The sequence below is a fragment of the Colius striatus genome, chromosome 11 (genome assembly GCF_028858725.1).
Source record: "Colius striatus isolate bColStr4 chromosome 11, bColStr4.1.hap1, whole genome shotgun sequence".
Taxonomy (NCBI): Eukaryota; Metazoa; Chordata; class Aves; order Coliiformes; family Coliidae; genus Colius; species Colius striatus.
The window spans coordinates 603,828-621,136 of NC_084769.1; the positions used below are offsets into that span (position 1 = coordinate 603,828).

A 17,309-nucleotide genomic window follows, 5' to 3' on the forward strand; every position below is an offset into this window, starting at 1 on the left:
TAAAAGTGAATTGAAATGTTTCTTTCCTAAAATACAACCAGTCTGACAATTTTGTCCCAAAAAGAGATTGTTCAGAGCTCAGGAGACACAAAAGTTGCTTTAAACTCATTTGGGTCATAGGAAAAAGAAACAAATAGCTTATTTAAAGGGGCTTGTAGGGTTCATAGACTAATTAGTACTACTTTATATATAATCATATCTATGCCATGATGGTACAAAGCTTAACAAAGTAATTCAAGACATTTATTTACCTAGTTGAGAACTACGGTGGTAATTTTTAAAGTTTTCATTAGGTTCAAACATTGCACATGTTGAAAGGTAATATTAAAGGCTTTTTTGAATTGTGCTTCCACTGTAATAAGTGTTTCTGAAGTAATGACATTAAGGTGTGGCAACTGTTTTATGAATACAGACCTACTGCAAATAGAGAGAGATTCCTGTATTAAAGGAAGCTTGGCCACAGCAAGCAGTGTAGTAGTTTCTGTTCAAGCTCAATAAAGTAAATATCTGCACTGGAAAATATTCTGCTCTGGGCTTCCTGCCATACAGGAAGGGTGTTGAATGTGTTGGTGTCCATAATTATTATTAACAGAAAAAAATATCAGAAAGCAACAGTTCAGTTCTTAATTCTTTCATGTTACTATTTTCAAGAATTAATTATAATTTGCACCTCCTATCCCCTTCTACTCACTGTAGTAAGTCCACACATTTTGAAGTCAGGCTGTAGCTCTGGAGTTTACGTGTCACTAACTGTTAAACACAACACTTATTTTCCTTTTTCTTTTCATCAGAATTAGGTTGCTCAGCAGTTCACATATTTAATAGCCACCTTATGAGTGGAATGGGAAGGAGGTTTTAACCCCCTCTGTAAAATTTAAAAGTATTCCATTTTTTCTTCAAGAACAACATCACCACAAAAAATCAATACAAACATTTCTTGGGTGGGAAAAGGAATGTTAGCAAATGTCTTTTTACTGTACACTTATGTACCAAGCTATTATAGACATTGTTATCATAATTGTATGTTCAGTTGAAGCAATCACTATTGCAAACTGCACAAAAGCAATTCTGGACAGTAACTACGGCAGTAAGATCTCTGGCTGGTGATCACCAGCAATTACACTACTGACATTTATTGCATCGCTTCTGCCATTATGAGCATGATCTTGGTAAACTGCAAAATAGATGGACCAACTTAAAATCACCACAAAACGTAATCAAATGAGTTCTAATTGACATTTGTGATAAGCTGACACAGAGCAAACTGTCTCAGATGATGGTAAGGGACTTACAGATCACTGTAACTCAGATGACTGTGATCATTCAATTCGATAGCCTCCAACATTAGTAATTGGAAGACGTGACCTGTTTTAATATCACTAAGAAATTACTGGGGTTACTATCTTCTTAAAACACTTTTAAACTATTAACTTAGGCATGAAAATAAAGAACCCAAATTTGTCATCCTGCAGAAAGCTTTCATTTAAGAAGGAGGTTCTAGGAGTACAAACTCTGCTGATATCTAGACAAGATGATCTAATTGTCACCTTTTTTTAATATTAATATGGACAATATATGAGAACTAATACATCAAGTGTTTGCATTTGGAATTAGTTTCTTGAACCGAATACTGATTTATCTTAAAAGAAGTTCTGAAACAGACAGCAGAGCAGATTCACTCTGAAATTCAGATGCTGCAGTTTATGCATTAAGCCAAGTGAGATGCTATTTCGAGTTCTGACAATGAAAGACAAATTATGTTTCTCTGTGCTGCTTTTTTTAAAAAACAATCCAAATAAGTGGTTTTTTTTGTAAAACTGCTTTTTATTTGACCTTAATGAACTCAGATTGAAGTTGGTTTTGAACACAATTTTAGTTTCCATGTAGTGACAATCATGAGGACACACGTCCATAAACGTGTTGCAGACTTAAAACAAGTTACTACCTTGGTATTGATAAAAGAAACCAAATTCACAGTTTAAAACTCATTCTTTTAACAAAACACAATCAATCATACCAAATCTTTATGTGCAAACTCCTGTAACACTGCACACAATTTTGCAGAGTGTACAAAAAGGACTGGTTCTCAACACTGCATCAATTCTATCCTAGCTTTTCTTTTTCAAACAAGCTTTCACTCCTAGTTTGATTTACAACAACAGTGAGTACATTCCAGGGGATATGGAATACCATAATGATTCTTCTGTTCAATGCAATTAAACAAACCCTTTTTATTCAGATTCTAACACTCTGATTTACAAAATATACCATATGAAAGTTGGGGAACACATTTCAGAAATAATGATTTTTGTTTTCTGGCAATGCCAAGCAGACAAGGGTTAACTGTACAACACATACTGCACTTCTAAAGAGCTGATAGCAAGGTATGTACCTGTTCCTTTACGGAAGCTAAAATGGTAGTGGCAGTAGTCTCGGGTTCCATGCCTGGGCCTGTTGAAGCTTCCTGTGTTGTCTGTGGCAGCCCTTCTTCCACCATTGGGGTTTGCTCAGGGGCTGGCATTTTGCCTGAAATAACAATATTTGAAAATAGGTTACATTTTCATAGAATCATAGAATGGAAGGGGCTGATTAAGAGATTGCCCAGTCCAACCCCCTGGCTAAAGCAGGTCCACCTAGGTCAGGGGGCACAGGATCGTGTCCAGGTCGGTTTGGAAACCTCCCAAGGAGGCACCTCCACACCCTCCCTGAGCAGCCTGGAACAGGGCTCCCTCATCTGAACAGTGAAATAGTTTTTCCTGATGTTTAAATGGAACTTTGTGTTCCAGCTTCTTTCCCTTACCCCTTGTCCTCTCACTAGGTACAACAGAAAAAATGATACCCCAACTTCCTGACATTCATTTAGATATTTGTAACTATGAATGAGATCCCCATCGAGCCAGTTACATTTAAAATGGAAGTTTTCAAAATTAGAAATTATCTTGTCTTTCTCCCCAAACCTTTTAAAACTCTCAGCTTTGCTGCTACGACCGTGCTTCAACTTCCCAACTTAAAATCAGAATCGCACACAGAACACAAGAGGCAGGGAAAAGCAAGCAGGGCACATGACACGTAAAGATTGGTTTTAAAATAGCATTTTGTGGTAGTTTCTAAAAGTAGCAAAGTCCAAGATACATGAAAAATACTAATGTTAACCTTAAAACACTAATGACTACCCAGAATCAGTAAAACTTGACCACATGTGCCATTTTTAGCATGGGAGAATGATGTGCAACAGTAGTATGCGTTGCTCTTAGGAACAAACCATGGAAGAGACTAATTATGGCAATAAAAAGTTAATGGCAATAATGATTCCAGTGTTCTTTTTGCAGAAGAGGAAACTAAAACATTAAAGTTAAACCAATTGCCCTTGGCTATGGATAGCGTGGCAGGGACTAACAGGATTAGTGCTCAAAACTCCCAAGCTGCATTATCATGGAGGCAGCACGCTAACAGCCCCAGTGTATTGTAAAAAGCAATTCATTTGTTTAGCAGAAGCTACTACTAACTAATATTACAGAGATAGTTATGACGTGTGTTTAATACTTTGAAAATAGCAAGTATGTGGTGTTCATGTAGCTTCTGCACATATGTCATGCTTCAACTTTCTTCAGAAAAAAGAAATCAAAGCTCAAAGTAGTCAACATTTTATGTTGGATTTTCAGAACAAGCAAGATCCATATTCCTAAAGACAAATATAGCAGCTTCCTTCCCTTTATTTCACAAAGATCGAGGGGCAGCAATCACTGCAAATAGGCTCCAAGGCTAGGAACAAACCCTTAAGACCTCTCAGTTTTGACCTCTTTTAACCACGACCATTCCTCCTCCATCATCTTCCTTTTAAATGATGAATTCACATAAAACTGTGCACACACTGCTCTGGACAATGTATGGACTGAGTGGCTGCTGTAAAGCTTAATGTTTCCTAATTTGGTTGGAAGAGTAGTTGACCCATGGTCACAAATCCCAGACAAAGCGCCATACTAGTTACTACGAAAAGAATTAAACTCTATCCTAGCCAAAACATGTCATCGTGGTCATACCTCTAAATTCCCAGTTCTTTCCAAAGACTTAACTACAGTTAACAAAAGGTAAGTTATGAGATACTGCACTGATTTCAGAGTTTTAGGGTATTTATTGCATCAAGAGACTTCTTTAAGACATATGGGGAAGAAAATCATAGCTTTTTTCTAATTTACTTTAAAGAAACTTGACTTTCTGAAGTTTGCATCTATGATGTGTCACAAAGTACTACAAAAGGTTAGTGCAGATTCCTTACAAGTGACCACTTTCAAAGTAACTGTCTAAATGAATGCTCACAAATCAGTCGACTAAAACTCCTATAAATCTATGATAGAAGCACAGATGTAAGACCATCTCAATTTGGCTTTCCATAGTTTTATGTCCCATTCTCTTCTCACCTCAACCCTGTGAAATAATGTGAAATGTCTACCCGGATTAGTTGGAAAGTAATTTGTCTGAACAGAAAGCATACCCAAAACTCAGTCTCTAATAATAATTCTGAGATGAAACCCAAATAAACTAATTATTAATGATGTCAGCGGTAAATGTGCATCTATCTCCTTGCAAAGAGATGTTATTAGAGAGATATACTCTTCCACACAGGCAGTTACCTTAACTGCTGTTCTTTCAGTTCACATATTCCTTGGCAAAGTTACTGATTTCCTAATCTCAACATCAAGATTAGACAACTGTTGGCATTGATCCTACAAACACTTACCATACATACTTAAGCTAACACAGAGGAATACGCTCCTTCACCTCAACCCACTGTGTAGTCAGGCAGTTGCAAGGTGCACAAGCCCGGATGACGAGGTGCAGGAGAGCTCTTTTAATTCTCAAATTGCTCTTGCACATTAAAGACACCAAGACCTATGTAGTCAGAATGAATAACTGAGAAAACGTCTTTTATTGTTCTGCTGCTCTGTGCAATGCATTTCAGAATACTTTATTCACATCTTAAAATTACTAAATAAAAGTTTGCAGATGCATGTATAGCAAAGAAGGCATGAGAACTGGAAGGTGTAAATGGTCTGAGATTAACTTTTGGCAAATGTTGCAGAACTACAGACTTGTGAACAGTCTAAAACTGTTCTAGTATGGCTCAAACACACCATGTAAGACCCTTTGAGACTTTTGCGGGAGACTAGCAGCAGAGAAAGAATTTGCTACTGCTTTGTGTGGATTTTTGTCTCATTTGAAGTATGTACTTTAAATGGTTTTTTTTCAGATAATTTAAATGCTTCATCTTGTAGCACACAGAAAATTCTTAACACCTGTTCTGAATTTTGCAATTCTCTGTTTAACAGTAAAGGAGACAGGCAGTGACAATCTAGCTCTAGGCTGCCCTGCAGTGCATTTCCAAACTAGAGGCAAGTCTGCAAGGAAAATAAAGCTGCTCGATTGAATGCCTCTAGTCTGGAACATCTTACACAAATTCTGAACACAGCATCTTTTCCATCCTCTCTACCGTGAAGGCTCACTCAAATGGTTCCATGAAACCATGCAGCAAGTCGGACCAGAGCAAAGCACACCATCAGAAAGCACTAGTGTTCAATCCAACAAGTGTACATCAGAGACCATCTCTTCAGGCAACTGCAGGGATTTGCTCGAGTAAACCACATTTGAACAGCCACTTTAACTATGTCTTTAGAGAATACCTATCGTCTCCACCATGAACAATTAGCTTGTTTTCATCTAGCATGCAAAAGCACCAACTCCTAAAAACCTCACAGATGTTCTCCTTTTGAACAAATGCAGCAGACTCCTTGGCACCTCAGCACTGATGATGGGGCAGATTCATCAGTTTTCTTTAGTAGCTTGCCAATGCTGGCTTTCCTACTGGTCCTCTAAGCACGCAGTGAGGTTATAGGTTGCCAAAACGGGTAATACTTCCTTTGTAGCTGATCAAATGGTTGAACAGCTGCAAAACAAATAGGTCCTGTGAGTTCATCTGACACAAAGCTGTTTTCTTCTAAACCAGACAATCTTGCAGTCATATAGTCACCAATGTAAGGAAGGAACAAGAACACACAGTTGAAGATCTATAAGAAATCACTAGACTGAGCATAGTAAACCATGCTTTAATTCTTCATTACTGTTAGTTTCTACTCCCCAGCTTTCACTGTTCTTCCTGTCATTTTCTCAAAAGATATTCAGACAGTTTTGCCAGCACTGAGTAATCCCTCTGCTTGTAGCACAGACCCAGGGAGCAGCCAGGCCTTTCCCATTTCCCTGCACATCAGCATAAGTGGTCCTTTTCCACAGCTTCCTACCTGTCTTCATATCGCTTTTGCTTTCCTTACACAGGTTATTCTCTCCCTCCTTACTGACACTCCCTGGTTCTGAGCCTGTACTGGGTACCTGAAGCCAGTAACAACAGTCACCAGAGTAATTTGGGCTGAAGAGGTAATATAATTCTTAAGAACACTGTCAGCTAGGATAGGATAGATCGTATTTATTTCATGAGGGAAACATGAGAAAAAACAGAGTAACATCTCATCTCTAAAAATCCTATTTATCTATCTGCAAGATTAACTCAGCAACAGGAGCAAATCATAAATGACATGGAGTAATATTCATTAAGACAGAAGAAAAAAGCTCCAATAAGCTAAAAATCACCTTGCTGAGTTACATGCTATTTACTATACGATTAAGTTATTCTTATAAATCTACACTTAAGCAACATGGCTCTCTGTCTAACATTCTTTTTTTCATCCTTTACAGTATACATGAAAGTCAAAATCAAAACAAGACTTACCACGTTTCTACAGGCTTTAGATGAAAACAAGATAGAAATGTAGCTGATTATTTGGGTTACTTCAGACATGTCTGTACGGTTCTGGGTATGAGTAGGTCCCATTAGTTCCATACTGCTGCTACAAGGTCAAGGTGTTGCTCACCTACAAACTGGCAGTGATTCATATTCCCAAGCTTTGTGCAACCGAGTGACTGAACTAACTCTGTATTAGGTCTACCAGCTATGAAAAGACAGCAGATGACAATTTATCGACTTGCAAAGATGGAGTAAGCAATTAAAAAATGGCTAATCTGAAAGACAGCTCAAATGTTTACATGGAAAACAGGTTTTAAAACTTCCTGACACAGTAAGCCAAGATACTTCAGATATCATACTATAGGCCAAACACTGTCGGATTTATGAACATCAGTAGTGCAGAAATTTTGCTCATGTGGACTTAAGGAAGTAAATATATTATCTGAGAAAAACATGGAAGAAACCGACTTCCATAAAGACAGGATAAAAGACATCTGCCCAGTTGTGCAGACTGAGTCTCACAGTACCGCAACTGACATGCAATTGACCTGCTGCCTGAGCAATGCAGGAGGTGAATTCAACAACCTCAATGCTAAATTTAGCACCTTCCTCGTGCCTTTTTATTTACAAAATATGTTTTTCCTCTCTCAAAAAATTTCAATCCATGTGGGTTCAAAAGGGATTTGGTGTGATGTCACCTTTAAAATGCTAAAAGTTATTACCCCAGCTTTTGGATTAATGTATTTTCATTACAGCTCCTAGCAAAAGACTGCATTTTTTTTTGGCCAACGGCTACATAAACTCCACTCTAGTGAGCAGGAAAGATCCGACATCCGCAAATATCTAGTTGTAACATGCTCATGAAATTAATATTTTTTATAGCTTTCAAAATAAACATTCCCCAGCAGAAATCAGACAGGTATAGCAAGACAACCATTTTGAATAAAGGCATTTACTGTCTCACCCTTTAAGGCCTTAGGCACCATTTGTAGCTCACCTAAAAAAAAAGGGAGAATCTTTACCATTTGAAAGATGTCTGGAGAGTGTTTGTGCTTCACAGATGTATGAGGTACCACAAACTAACTGGCAATATGGAGAGTTTTCAGTAGTTCAAGTCAGTACGGCTCCGTGCCTTAAAGACAAGGCAAACGGCAGACCCCAAATCTGAACCTTTCCTTTGGATCACCTCAAGTCCATTTTGCTGTTTGGTCAATATATCCGAATCCACTACCATTTGAAACAACCTCATCTGAGCACAGTGCTCAAAACCAGTTTTTCAGACTAGCAAACAAACAACAGATTTATCTCAGGGGATAAAGTTCAGCCTCATCCTAGTGCAGACTGAGGGGGAGGAGAGAGATGTAGCATCACAGAAGGATTTTAGATTTTACAAACACTGTCAAGCGACAAAGACATTCATCCATTATTCATTCAACTGTTCATAGAAGAATAAATTCTTAGTCTGGTGTTGGAATACTCTCAATTAACTTAAGGTATCAAGTAATTCAGAATTCATGTCACAGAACAACGTAACTTAAAAATTGTAACGGGGAGTAACAGCAGTGCATGTGTGCTGTGCGGTGCTGCTGCCAAATGCTTGCCAAGTCTAGGAGCTCCACATGACACTTCTCAATCTCCCACCCAAAAAACTCCTACAAACAAGAAGCGGGAGTTAAACTGAGAATAACTGCGAGCAAAGCATTGAATGGTTTGGGTTGGAAGGGACCTCAAAGATCATCTAGTTCTAACCCAACGTCCATGGGTAGGAACATCAGTAAAAGTATCAACACTACCAAGCACAAAAATAGCTGTAGCTGCTATTCAATTTCCACTTAGATTTTCTCTTAGCCTTATAAAATTATTACTGACACATTATATATTATTGTTTAATACAAGGCACACTAACTGCAGACAGATGTATTTCATCTGAAAGCACTATAAAACCAGATTTATTTTGTCTGTATGTACAAAAGCATGCTTCCCTATTTTGTCATACAGGATATTGGGAAAAAAATGATATCATTTTAATCATTAGGGAAAAAAATGTTTAACAACCACAACCGCTATTTAAATGGTCAGATGAAGAGCTACAGCCTTCCTAGATCCTCCTGCTTTGCCACTGCATGTTTCTGAGGGACATGCTGTGACATACAGCACTGAGATGCTCTGGAACTAAACACTACCAACCACTTGATGCATCCTGACTCTTCAGAACAACCAGACTAGATCAGTGGTGTGATTCCACTTACCACACAGATTCACATGTTTTTACTGACACTGCAGCCTCTGTATCTGCATAGAGAACAGTGGTTCAGGAACGAATGACCAATGCGCAGCAGCTTAGATCACAGAATCTCAAGGGTTGGAAGGGATCTCGAAGGATCACCCAGTGCAACCCCCCTGCCAGAGCAGCACCACCTAGAGTAGGGCACACAGGAACTCATCCAGCTGGGTTAGAATAGCTCCAGAGAAGGAGGCTCCACAGCCCATCTGGGCAGCCCCTGCCAGTGCTCCCTCACCTCAACAGGGAAGAAATTATTCCTTGTGTCTCTTTGGAACCTCTTCTGTTCCAGCTTGTCCCCATTGCCCTTTGTCCTATCACTGACCATCACTGAGAAGAGTCTGGCTCCATCCTCCTCACACCCACCCTTTATGTATTTGTAAATATGAATGAGGTCACCCCTCAGGCTCCTCCAAGCTGAAGAGCCCCAGCTCCCTCAGCCTTTCATTAAAAAAAAAAAAAATTGAGTTTAGCAGGGAGAAAAATCTAACTATGCTCTCACAAAATTTAGAAACTGATGATGTTGAAACTCCTGCTTTTACTAGGGAAACATTTATAAGTTCTTTAGTACAACCTATGGCTGTCCCTGCCAACTGACTAGTATGGAAATGTCAAATTCTCGTATACCATAAGGACAGACTGGGATTATTACTTTTCTCTAGTACACATGTCTATGGATTACCAAAAAGTTTTACTAAAATGAAGTTTTATAAATTAAACTGAGTTTACTCTTCAGTTTGCTTCGAAACAGAGCTGCACAGCAAAACTCTTTCGTTTTTGCCAACAGTGCTCTACATGCAAACTTCTATATTCAAGCAAATGGAGCTCTACCGATGTGCAACTAGAAGCTAAAAACCAAAAGGTTGCATGTAGTGGCAAACTCCAAATGAATTAGACAAGCATCTATCTTTTGAGACCAAAAATATTAACACTTCAATCAGTTCCCCAATCTCCACAAAATAAGGGGTATCATTTGTATTATTTTTTTCTGGGGTATATTTGACTTTGTTTACCCTTAAAAACTTACAAGCACTGGTAGTAGGATTACACATAACTCTATAGAGTAGAGAATTTAGTATTTCTGCTAACACTTAATAAAGAGATGAAGAGCTGTGTAGCACCAAAACTTACAAGTGACATTACCATTAGAGATCAAAGACATATGAGTAACTTGAGACGAAACATACATCCAGGTGAAAGAACCAACACTGGTAAATACAAAACTGCATCAACTATTCCCATCCAAGAGAACCACATGCCTTCTCATAGCAGGAGGGGGATGACAGAAGCTAACTATAAGACACACTTAGGTTAAAATGTTTGGGTAGGCACAAAGACTTTTTGCAGGAGTGCCATAAGGGGAATATGTCAGGTCAATGGTACATTAAATAGCATCAATAATTTTCACCAGACTCTGAAATCGATGCCCACAGTGCAAAATGCAGACAAATCAGTACACAGCAATAAGAAAATTCAGATGGATATAAAACTATATACTGAAAGAATGAAGATTAAGTGTGGAAATGGTCAAGAAGGGAAACAAATACTGAATGATGGCAAACAGCTCAGGTTTCTTACTGATGCTCCATTAAAACAAGAAGAAACTGGCAGGCCAGTATTCACAGGCTTCCTGTGGGGTTCATGTACTGCATCTTTATGCAGCACTCTAGGATGATGCTAAGGTGTGATTTTCTTCTCTTGGTGAAAAACATTTCTTCCTGTAAAATCTGCCACAGGCATACAATTTTGTTGTGAGATGGCAATATTTTGCATCAAAGTTTACCAGCTGGAGATGCAATTTAGATAGCTTTCCTCCCTCAGTTCCTGGAAAACCTGAAAATATGACTCAAATGTATTTTAAAAGCTCAAATCCAAAGTTTCAAAGGAATCTCAAATCCTGGTCACAACAGCATTATTCTTATTTATATCTTTTAATTCCCTGTCTCAAGTGGACTTCTAACAAGCAGGCAAAATATGAGAGAAGAGATAACTAGTGTAACTTGTTACAAAGATGTGATCAAAGCTGTAGTTAATAGTTCACTTGCATCCAAAGGCTTCAGAGGGGCTCCGTCACAGGTACCGTGCCCAGACACGGTTACTTGGGATAAGGAATGAAAGCCAGCACCACCATCAGCATTTTGTAGATGATGGCTAGGGCAGGAGAGGGAATGCATGTATCATTCAGGGGTAGGGCCAGCATTAGGAGATCCTGAACTGCAGAAAAATCTAAAAAGAAATGCCAAGCTCAAAAGCTATTGAAACCAACCCTAACTGAAGGTTGAAGCTTGTCTGTCCATCCTGGTGACACCTACTGACTTTGTATCATCTCCACGTGCATAATCCTGCTTTGGCTATATTCAAGTTCACTCAGGCTACAGAGACGATCCAAGTCGTGCACTAAAACAGGAACAAGTGCAGTACAGAAGACAACTAGCAAGATAACAGCTCTGTTGAAAACAAAATGACGTTGGGGTGCCTCTAATCAGAGCACACTTGCCTGTAACAAAAAAAAAAAGAAGAAGAAAGGTACCCCATTTATCATACCTGCTTATTTTCCATTTCTCACAGCACTGAAATGCACAATCTTTCAGTCTACTTAGCTAAAGAAGTATATCCAATTTCGTGCACCCAGTTTCAAGCTGGATCAATTGAAAAGTCACACAGAATGCTAGGTGCTGGAAGAGACCTCCTGACATCTAGTTCAACTCCCCTGCGTCAGCAGAGAGCAACTGAAGTCATACAAATTTTATGTTGGGGTTGCCTACAAAACAGAGACTAAGGGGAAAAGTGAAAACAGCCGGAACACTGAAGTCATGGCGGGAAAGACAAAACAATAATCGAACATAATAGCTAAAAGCTACTGCTATCTTCTCCCTGGGTACGAGCCAATATCAGTGACATGAATTATTTAAGTGTTCCTGTTTCCCTCAAATGGGATACCAGGGTGCTCTTCCCCGCTTCTAACTCAAACAAACTTTATTTTTTAGATATGTTCGTAACTACAGATAATAGAAAAAAAATAAGTGTTTGCAGTTCAGATTTGGATTAATGACAATTAATGCTGATATATGTAATTAAGCAACTCTACCACCAAGAGTTACAAACATAACCTATAATTTTCACTGTGCTTCAACATGAAGCTCAAAACGAGTGGTTTAAAATACAGCTATCAAAAGCAAATCTTCTCAGTAACATGAAGCAGTTGAAAAGTTACACAATTTTAAGTCTTAAAAAGCCCAAGACAATTACTGTTTTAGGGGATTTCCACTTTCAAAATAGAGAAAGCCTGCTCTTGCTTGCACTGTGCAAGTCCAGAAAAATGTCAATATAACAACTCAGGAAATACACTCACGGATGACAACAGCAGAAAAGAATGCACCTCTAGAACTTGCAAGACTGCTATTTCATATAATGCTTAAACAGTAATTGTAGTTAGAGGCATATCTTTCCACTTTTAGAATGCCTTACTTAAGCTTTATAAAAATACAATTTCAGATAGCTGATACTGAACTGAACTTTGTGAGCATTGTGAAGTAAGGAAGAGGAAGCAGCTGAGCACCGGTCAGGAAAAGCACCCAGAGCCAAGTAAAGCCTGAACACCCTTCAGCAGAATGAAGTACTACAACCAAATCTATTTGAAAGGGAGGAATCAACACGCTTATTGCTATACCACAGGAATTGAAAATACTTGTTACACTCATTATATACGGTATCTAAAAATGAAACATTTCTCCAAGGTGCTTTAAATAAGTTACTAGTTATCTTTTCAGTATCACAGTCAGCCGGATAAGTTACAGACGTTAACAGGATATGTATCCAATTGCATTTTTTGCCTTTATTTGTGAGACACACCTCTTTAAGAAATTTTAAATGGAGCTTTTCAACAAAGGCACAGAAGAAGTTCTACAGAGGGTTTAACTTTTTCCTTTTTTACCCAGTAAATGCTCTATTAGTTCAGTTCTCATACGATCAGACAGGTAAAGCTGCAAACACCAGAGTCAATGTTAACATGGCCAGCACAGGAGGGGCAAATTAGACTAAAAATATATATATCTCACACTTCTCTCACTTGAAGGAAGTGTAGAACATCCCACTTGTTTTGTCAAAAAAAAAAAGCACAATAAAAACTTAATACAAAATGTCTGCATGTAATTATTTCCTCACATGAAATGTCACTGACATTGCTTCCTTGCACTGGTTAGAGTCTGTAAAATGTTTCTCTACAGTAACACTGCTGGTTAACTTCCAGAACTCTCAACACACCTTCTGATGAACACTGTTAACATTTTTATGTTTTAAAAAACTTCAGAGAGGTTATTAATGCAGAGTTCAGACTAACACGCCCAAACATGGCAAGGTAAACACACACACATACACTCACATACTACCTGGTCTTGTTTTTATCTGGTTTTAATGCTGTTGCTGCTTGTCAACATCCTCTTGCCAAGCCACAGGAAGGATATGCCCAATAACTTAAATCAGATACATGGAATAAGCCAGCAGTCCCATAACTCATCATTTATGGTCATAAAAGCTAGCATTTACTTGCAACTGAACTGATGAGAGTAACATTCTCATGCTGTTCTGGAGAGTTTCTGCCCTCAGTCTAGCAGGACAGCACACAGGGATCTGAGCAATGCTGGCATTCAAGGCAGGCCAGCCACCACCAAAGAAAGCATCTGTGTCTGGTGCAGTGAAATGCAGACACAGAAGAACTACACAAGCATGATAACCTGGTCCAGGACAAGCTTCACTTCATCCCAGGAGGATTATCCTGCCCACAGATGGCTGTTGCTGCAGTGTTCCCAGTGCCAGGGACAGCAGGAGGGCTCCGCACCATGCTGCCAGGCACGCCTGTGCTTCAGGGGTCAGGCCTGTCTCCACAGCTGAGACTGATACCAGGGAGCCAGCCCTCATCCAAGAGAAGCCAGTCTGACATTCTTTCAAACCCAAGGTCATCACCACTCCTATCTTCAATAGGAACTAGAAATAGAAAGTGTTTAAACAAAGGAAAACATAGTACAACTGACAAAAGCTCTGACACGAGGCTGCTTACTTGTTCTATACCTGTCACCAACAAACGTCTCAGTCTGTAGAACTCATTATCCCCAGATTAGTCTTCATTAAATAAAAACACTTTATTCACCTGAACAGCAATACGAGCTTCAAGGTTTCATGCCGAATTCTGAAGAACTGATGATCTAACCTCTCTGATGACCTATTTGCAAAAGATGGAAAGACTTGTGTCCATGCCGAGTACAGCATGCTCAAAGCTACAAATTCTAAACAAGTCTTCCTTAACAGAAGAGACTTACAATTCATCAGTTCGAAACTGAATCCTTCGGTGAATTCTAAGACCCATTGACCAAAGGGAAATTAAAAAGATAGGAATAGTCGTGCTTTTAACTTCAGAGGGAAGACATCTCTCTGGATAGTATGATATCTGTAACTGGTGTGCCTTCCTATCAAAAAGGACAAAGCTTACAGCATAACCATTAACACTTTTTAGTGAATCTCCAGTAGCAGACAATAGACAGTTGTTAGTTGTGGTGTCTCAAACTTTGGGGTGGAATCTCTATTAGGAACAAGTGCCACTGTAAACCTGGTCCTGTAAGACCTAGCTTTTCTAGACATCGATTGATGTATGAATAATCATCACAATGGTGAGGCACAGGTATTCATTTAATGGATATGGTGATGAAAGAGCAATTAAACCAACAAAAAGCTTACTGAACAAACTTGAGCTTAAAAGACAAACAGAAAAAAATACCAGTTGCTGAAATAGCCAAGGACCACATTGTTACAGACTGGTTTAAAGTTTAAATGGAAAGATAATTCAGGTAGGCAAGCATGTAACTGTAGTTGTTGATTTGAGAAGAATAACTCTTATGAAACAGAAAACAGTGTAGTGAAATCAACCAGTTGAGCACAGGAGAGTTGTTTGATGCTAGTGATACCAAACACATCTGTATCTATCCAAAGCAGGGGAAGGGATGACACACAGAAGCATGCAGTGTATGTCTAAGCCAACAGTTACTGACTTGAGAAGTATACCTACTTTAAGAGAGAGAAGTGAAAAAGAGCACCCTAAGGGGAGTGTCCATGAATTTTGAGAACTGTTGTTTTCCAAGTCAAACAACAACAGAATTATGCGAAAATTTCAATCAAGCCAAGCAAGACTTGCTAAAACACCAAAGACATTCCACAGCTAACAAAAACATTCTTCTGTAGAGAAAACACTGTCAGGTAATACCCTTCCAGGTTCCCAAGACAGAATAACCTAAACAAAGCCTCTGTTTTCAAATGATTATGAATCTGTACTTAGCATATTCAAGGGAAGACAAAAAAGTAGTGTTAAGCTTCATCTGAAAAGAAGTTTCTCCATTCAGAATTTCCTTGTGATTGACCATGTTCAAAACCATCAAAACAGCCAGCTTTCAAATGTCTTCCAAATCTAAGGGTGCTTTGGCAGGCAAAAAGGGCTTGGGGCATTAAGCAGGTACATTATTAAGCAAGACCTTGAGGAATTACTTTTGCTGCTCTCCTTTTACCCAGATAGTGACCAATGAAAGTTCCTGTAACGGGCAATAAGGTAACCACAAAGAATAAACTGATGAGAAGAATATGGACTTACTGGCTGCTCCTGTGACATGGCCACAGTAGAATACATCAAAACTGCGCTTCCAGCAGAGATTGTGAAGTGTTGCTTCTATTACAACAAAATTCAAGCTAACACAGTGCCTGGTACAGGTCTTGTTTCTCACATTTGCAGCTGGTTGTGCTGGTCTGACTGAACTCAAAGGCTGTCATGATGATAAAGGGACCAAGCCCTCCCTTTTGACAGAAAACCTTACAAAACAGAGACTGAGGAGAATTGTTTTCTGTGAATGGTTAGGAGTAAAAATGAGGATAAGGAGAAATTAGAGGGAAGACCAAATTGTAAATGACCACAAAGAAATTTGTATCTGTAACTATAAATGAGAAAGCTTCTCAGTATAATGGGCATCTTGGAAAAGAACAAGAAATACTCTGAATGGATCATTTGACAAAAATATTTACTGGTAGCTGTTTTCTTCACTGTTTTAATTTCACTGTTAAGATCCTTAGGGCAAATTCCTACCACACTGGTATTTTAAAAGTTATTATTTATTTTTAGATATTTATTTACTCTTATTCATACAAATAACATCACATCTACCATAAAGGAAGTCAAGTTACTTCCATCACAGTTAAAACAGCAGAAAGCAGCCAGCTCTTCTGGGATGTATTTACAGTCAGTATTGTTTTGATTCACATCCTGCTGGAATCTTTGTAACTGGAAAATGTTAAGGTCAAATCAAGGTGATTTGCTTGCTTTCCTTCAGTATCTGAACTTATTAATAATCAAAGCTATTACTACATTTAGCATTGTCCCATAGCACTCTAACAAGGCCAAGGCCATCCAGACATCCTCAGGATATTTAGAATCACGTCTTTAGGCTCCACCACATTTAAAGGTACAATTTGACACTGGAAAACAATTAGTCCAAGCCACTGCACTTCCTTCTGCAAGTTTTATGGCGGAACTTCATGATGTGGTTTAAATTCACCCTGGCATTAAATGGGGATCTGACCCTGTCTTGTAGTTTACAGCTAGGTGAGGTGGTCAAGGCCATAGCTGCTCTAATCAATCCAAAACATGTAGCAAAGGAGAAAATCTACACAATTGTAGACAGACAATGATAAATGACAATTTACTTGGGGGAGATGCTGAATGTCCCCTATCCAAGTAAATCTGCATATCATTCTATTTGAAGACAACATACAAACCTATACACAAATCCTATACTGCAGAAAGTTAGAACCATAGAATTGTTTTCATTGGGAAAGACCTTTAAGACCATCAAATCCAGCCCCTCCCCTCATGTGCCATTGCCATCACCAACCCACAGACCTCAACACCTCAGCTCCACGGCTTTGCAGATCTCCAGGGATGGGGACTTCTCCACCTCCCTGGGCAGCCTGGGACAGGGGCTGACAACCCTCTCAGGGAAGAAGCTCTCCCTCAGCTCCAAACTCAACCTCCTCTGGTGCAACTTGAGGTAATTTCCTCTTGTCCTGTCATCCATTACTGGGTAGAAGAGACCAACCCCCACCTCACTACAACCCGCTTTCAGATAGTTGTAGAGAGTGGCGATAACTCTGTGCAACACAGAATCGTAGAATGGTAGGGTTGGAAGGGACCTTTAGAGATCG

The 17,309-nt window shown here is 39.0% G+C and overlaps 1 protein-coding gene across 6 annotated transcripts in view; it reads right to left on the bottom strand.

The window, feature by feature from the left end:
* Positions 1–17,309, bottom strand: part of PKP4 (plakophilin 4) — an 83,265-nt gene that overhangs the window by 56,551 nt on the left and 9,405 nt on the right. For 4 of the 6 annotated variants that reach the window (XM_062004588.1, XM_062004589.1, XM_062004586.1 and 1 more), the window contains exon 2: positions 2,393–2,526. In XM_062004588.1, the coding sequence (XP_061860572.1) occupies positions 2,393–2,521 (129 nt within the window). In that variant the 5' untranslated portion in view covers positions 2,522–2,526. Of the gene's footprint in view, positions 1–2,392; positions 2,527–17,309 lie in introns of those variants that run through there. The other 2 variants (XM_062004590.1, XM_062004592.1) reach the window with 1 other exon arrangement.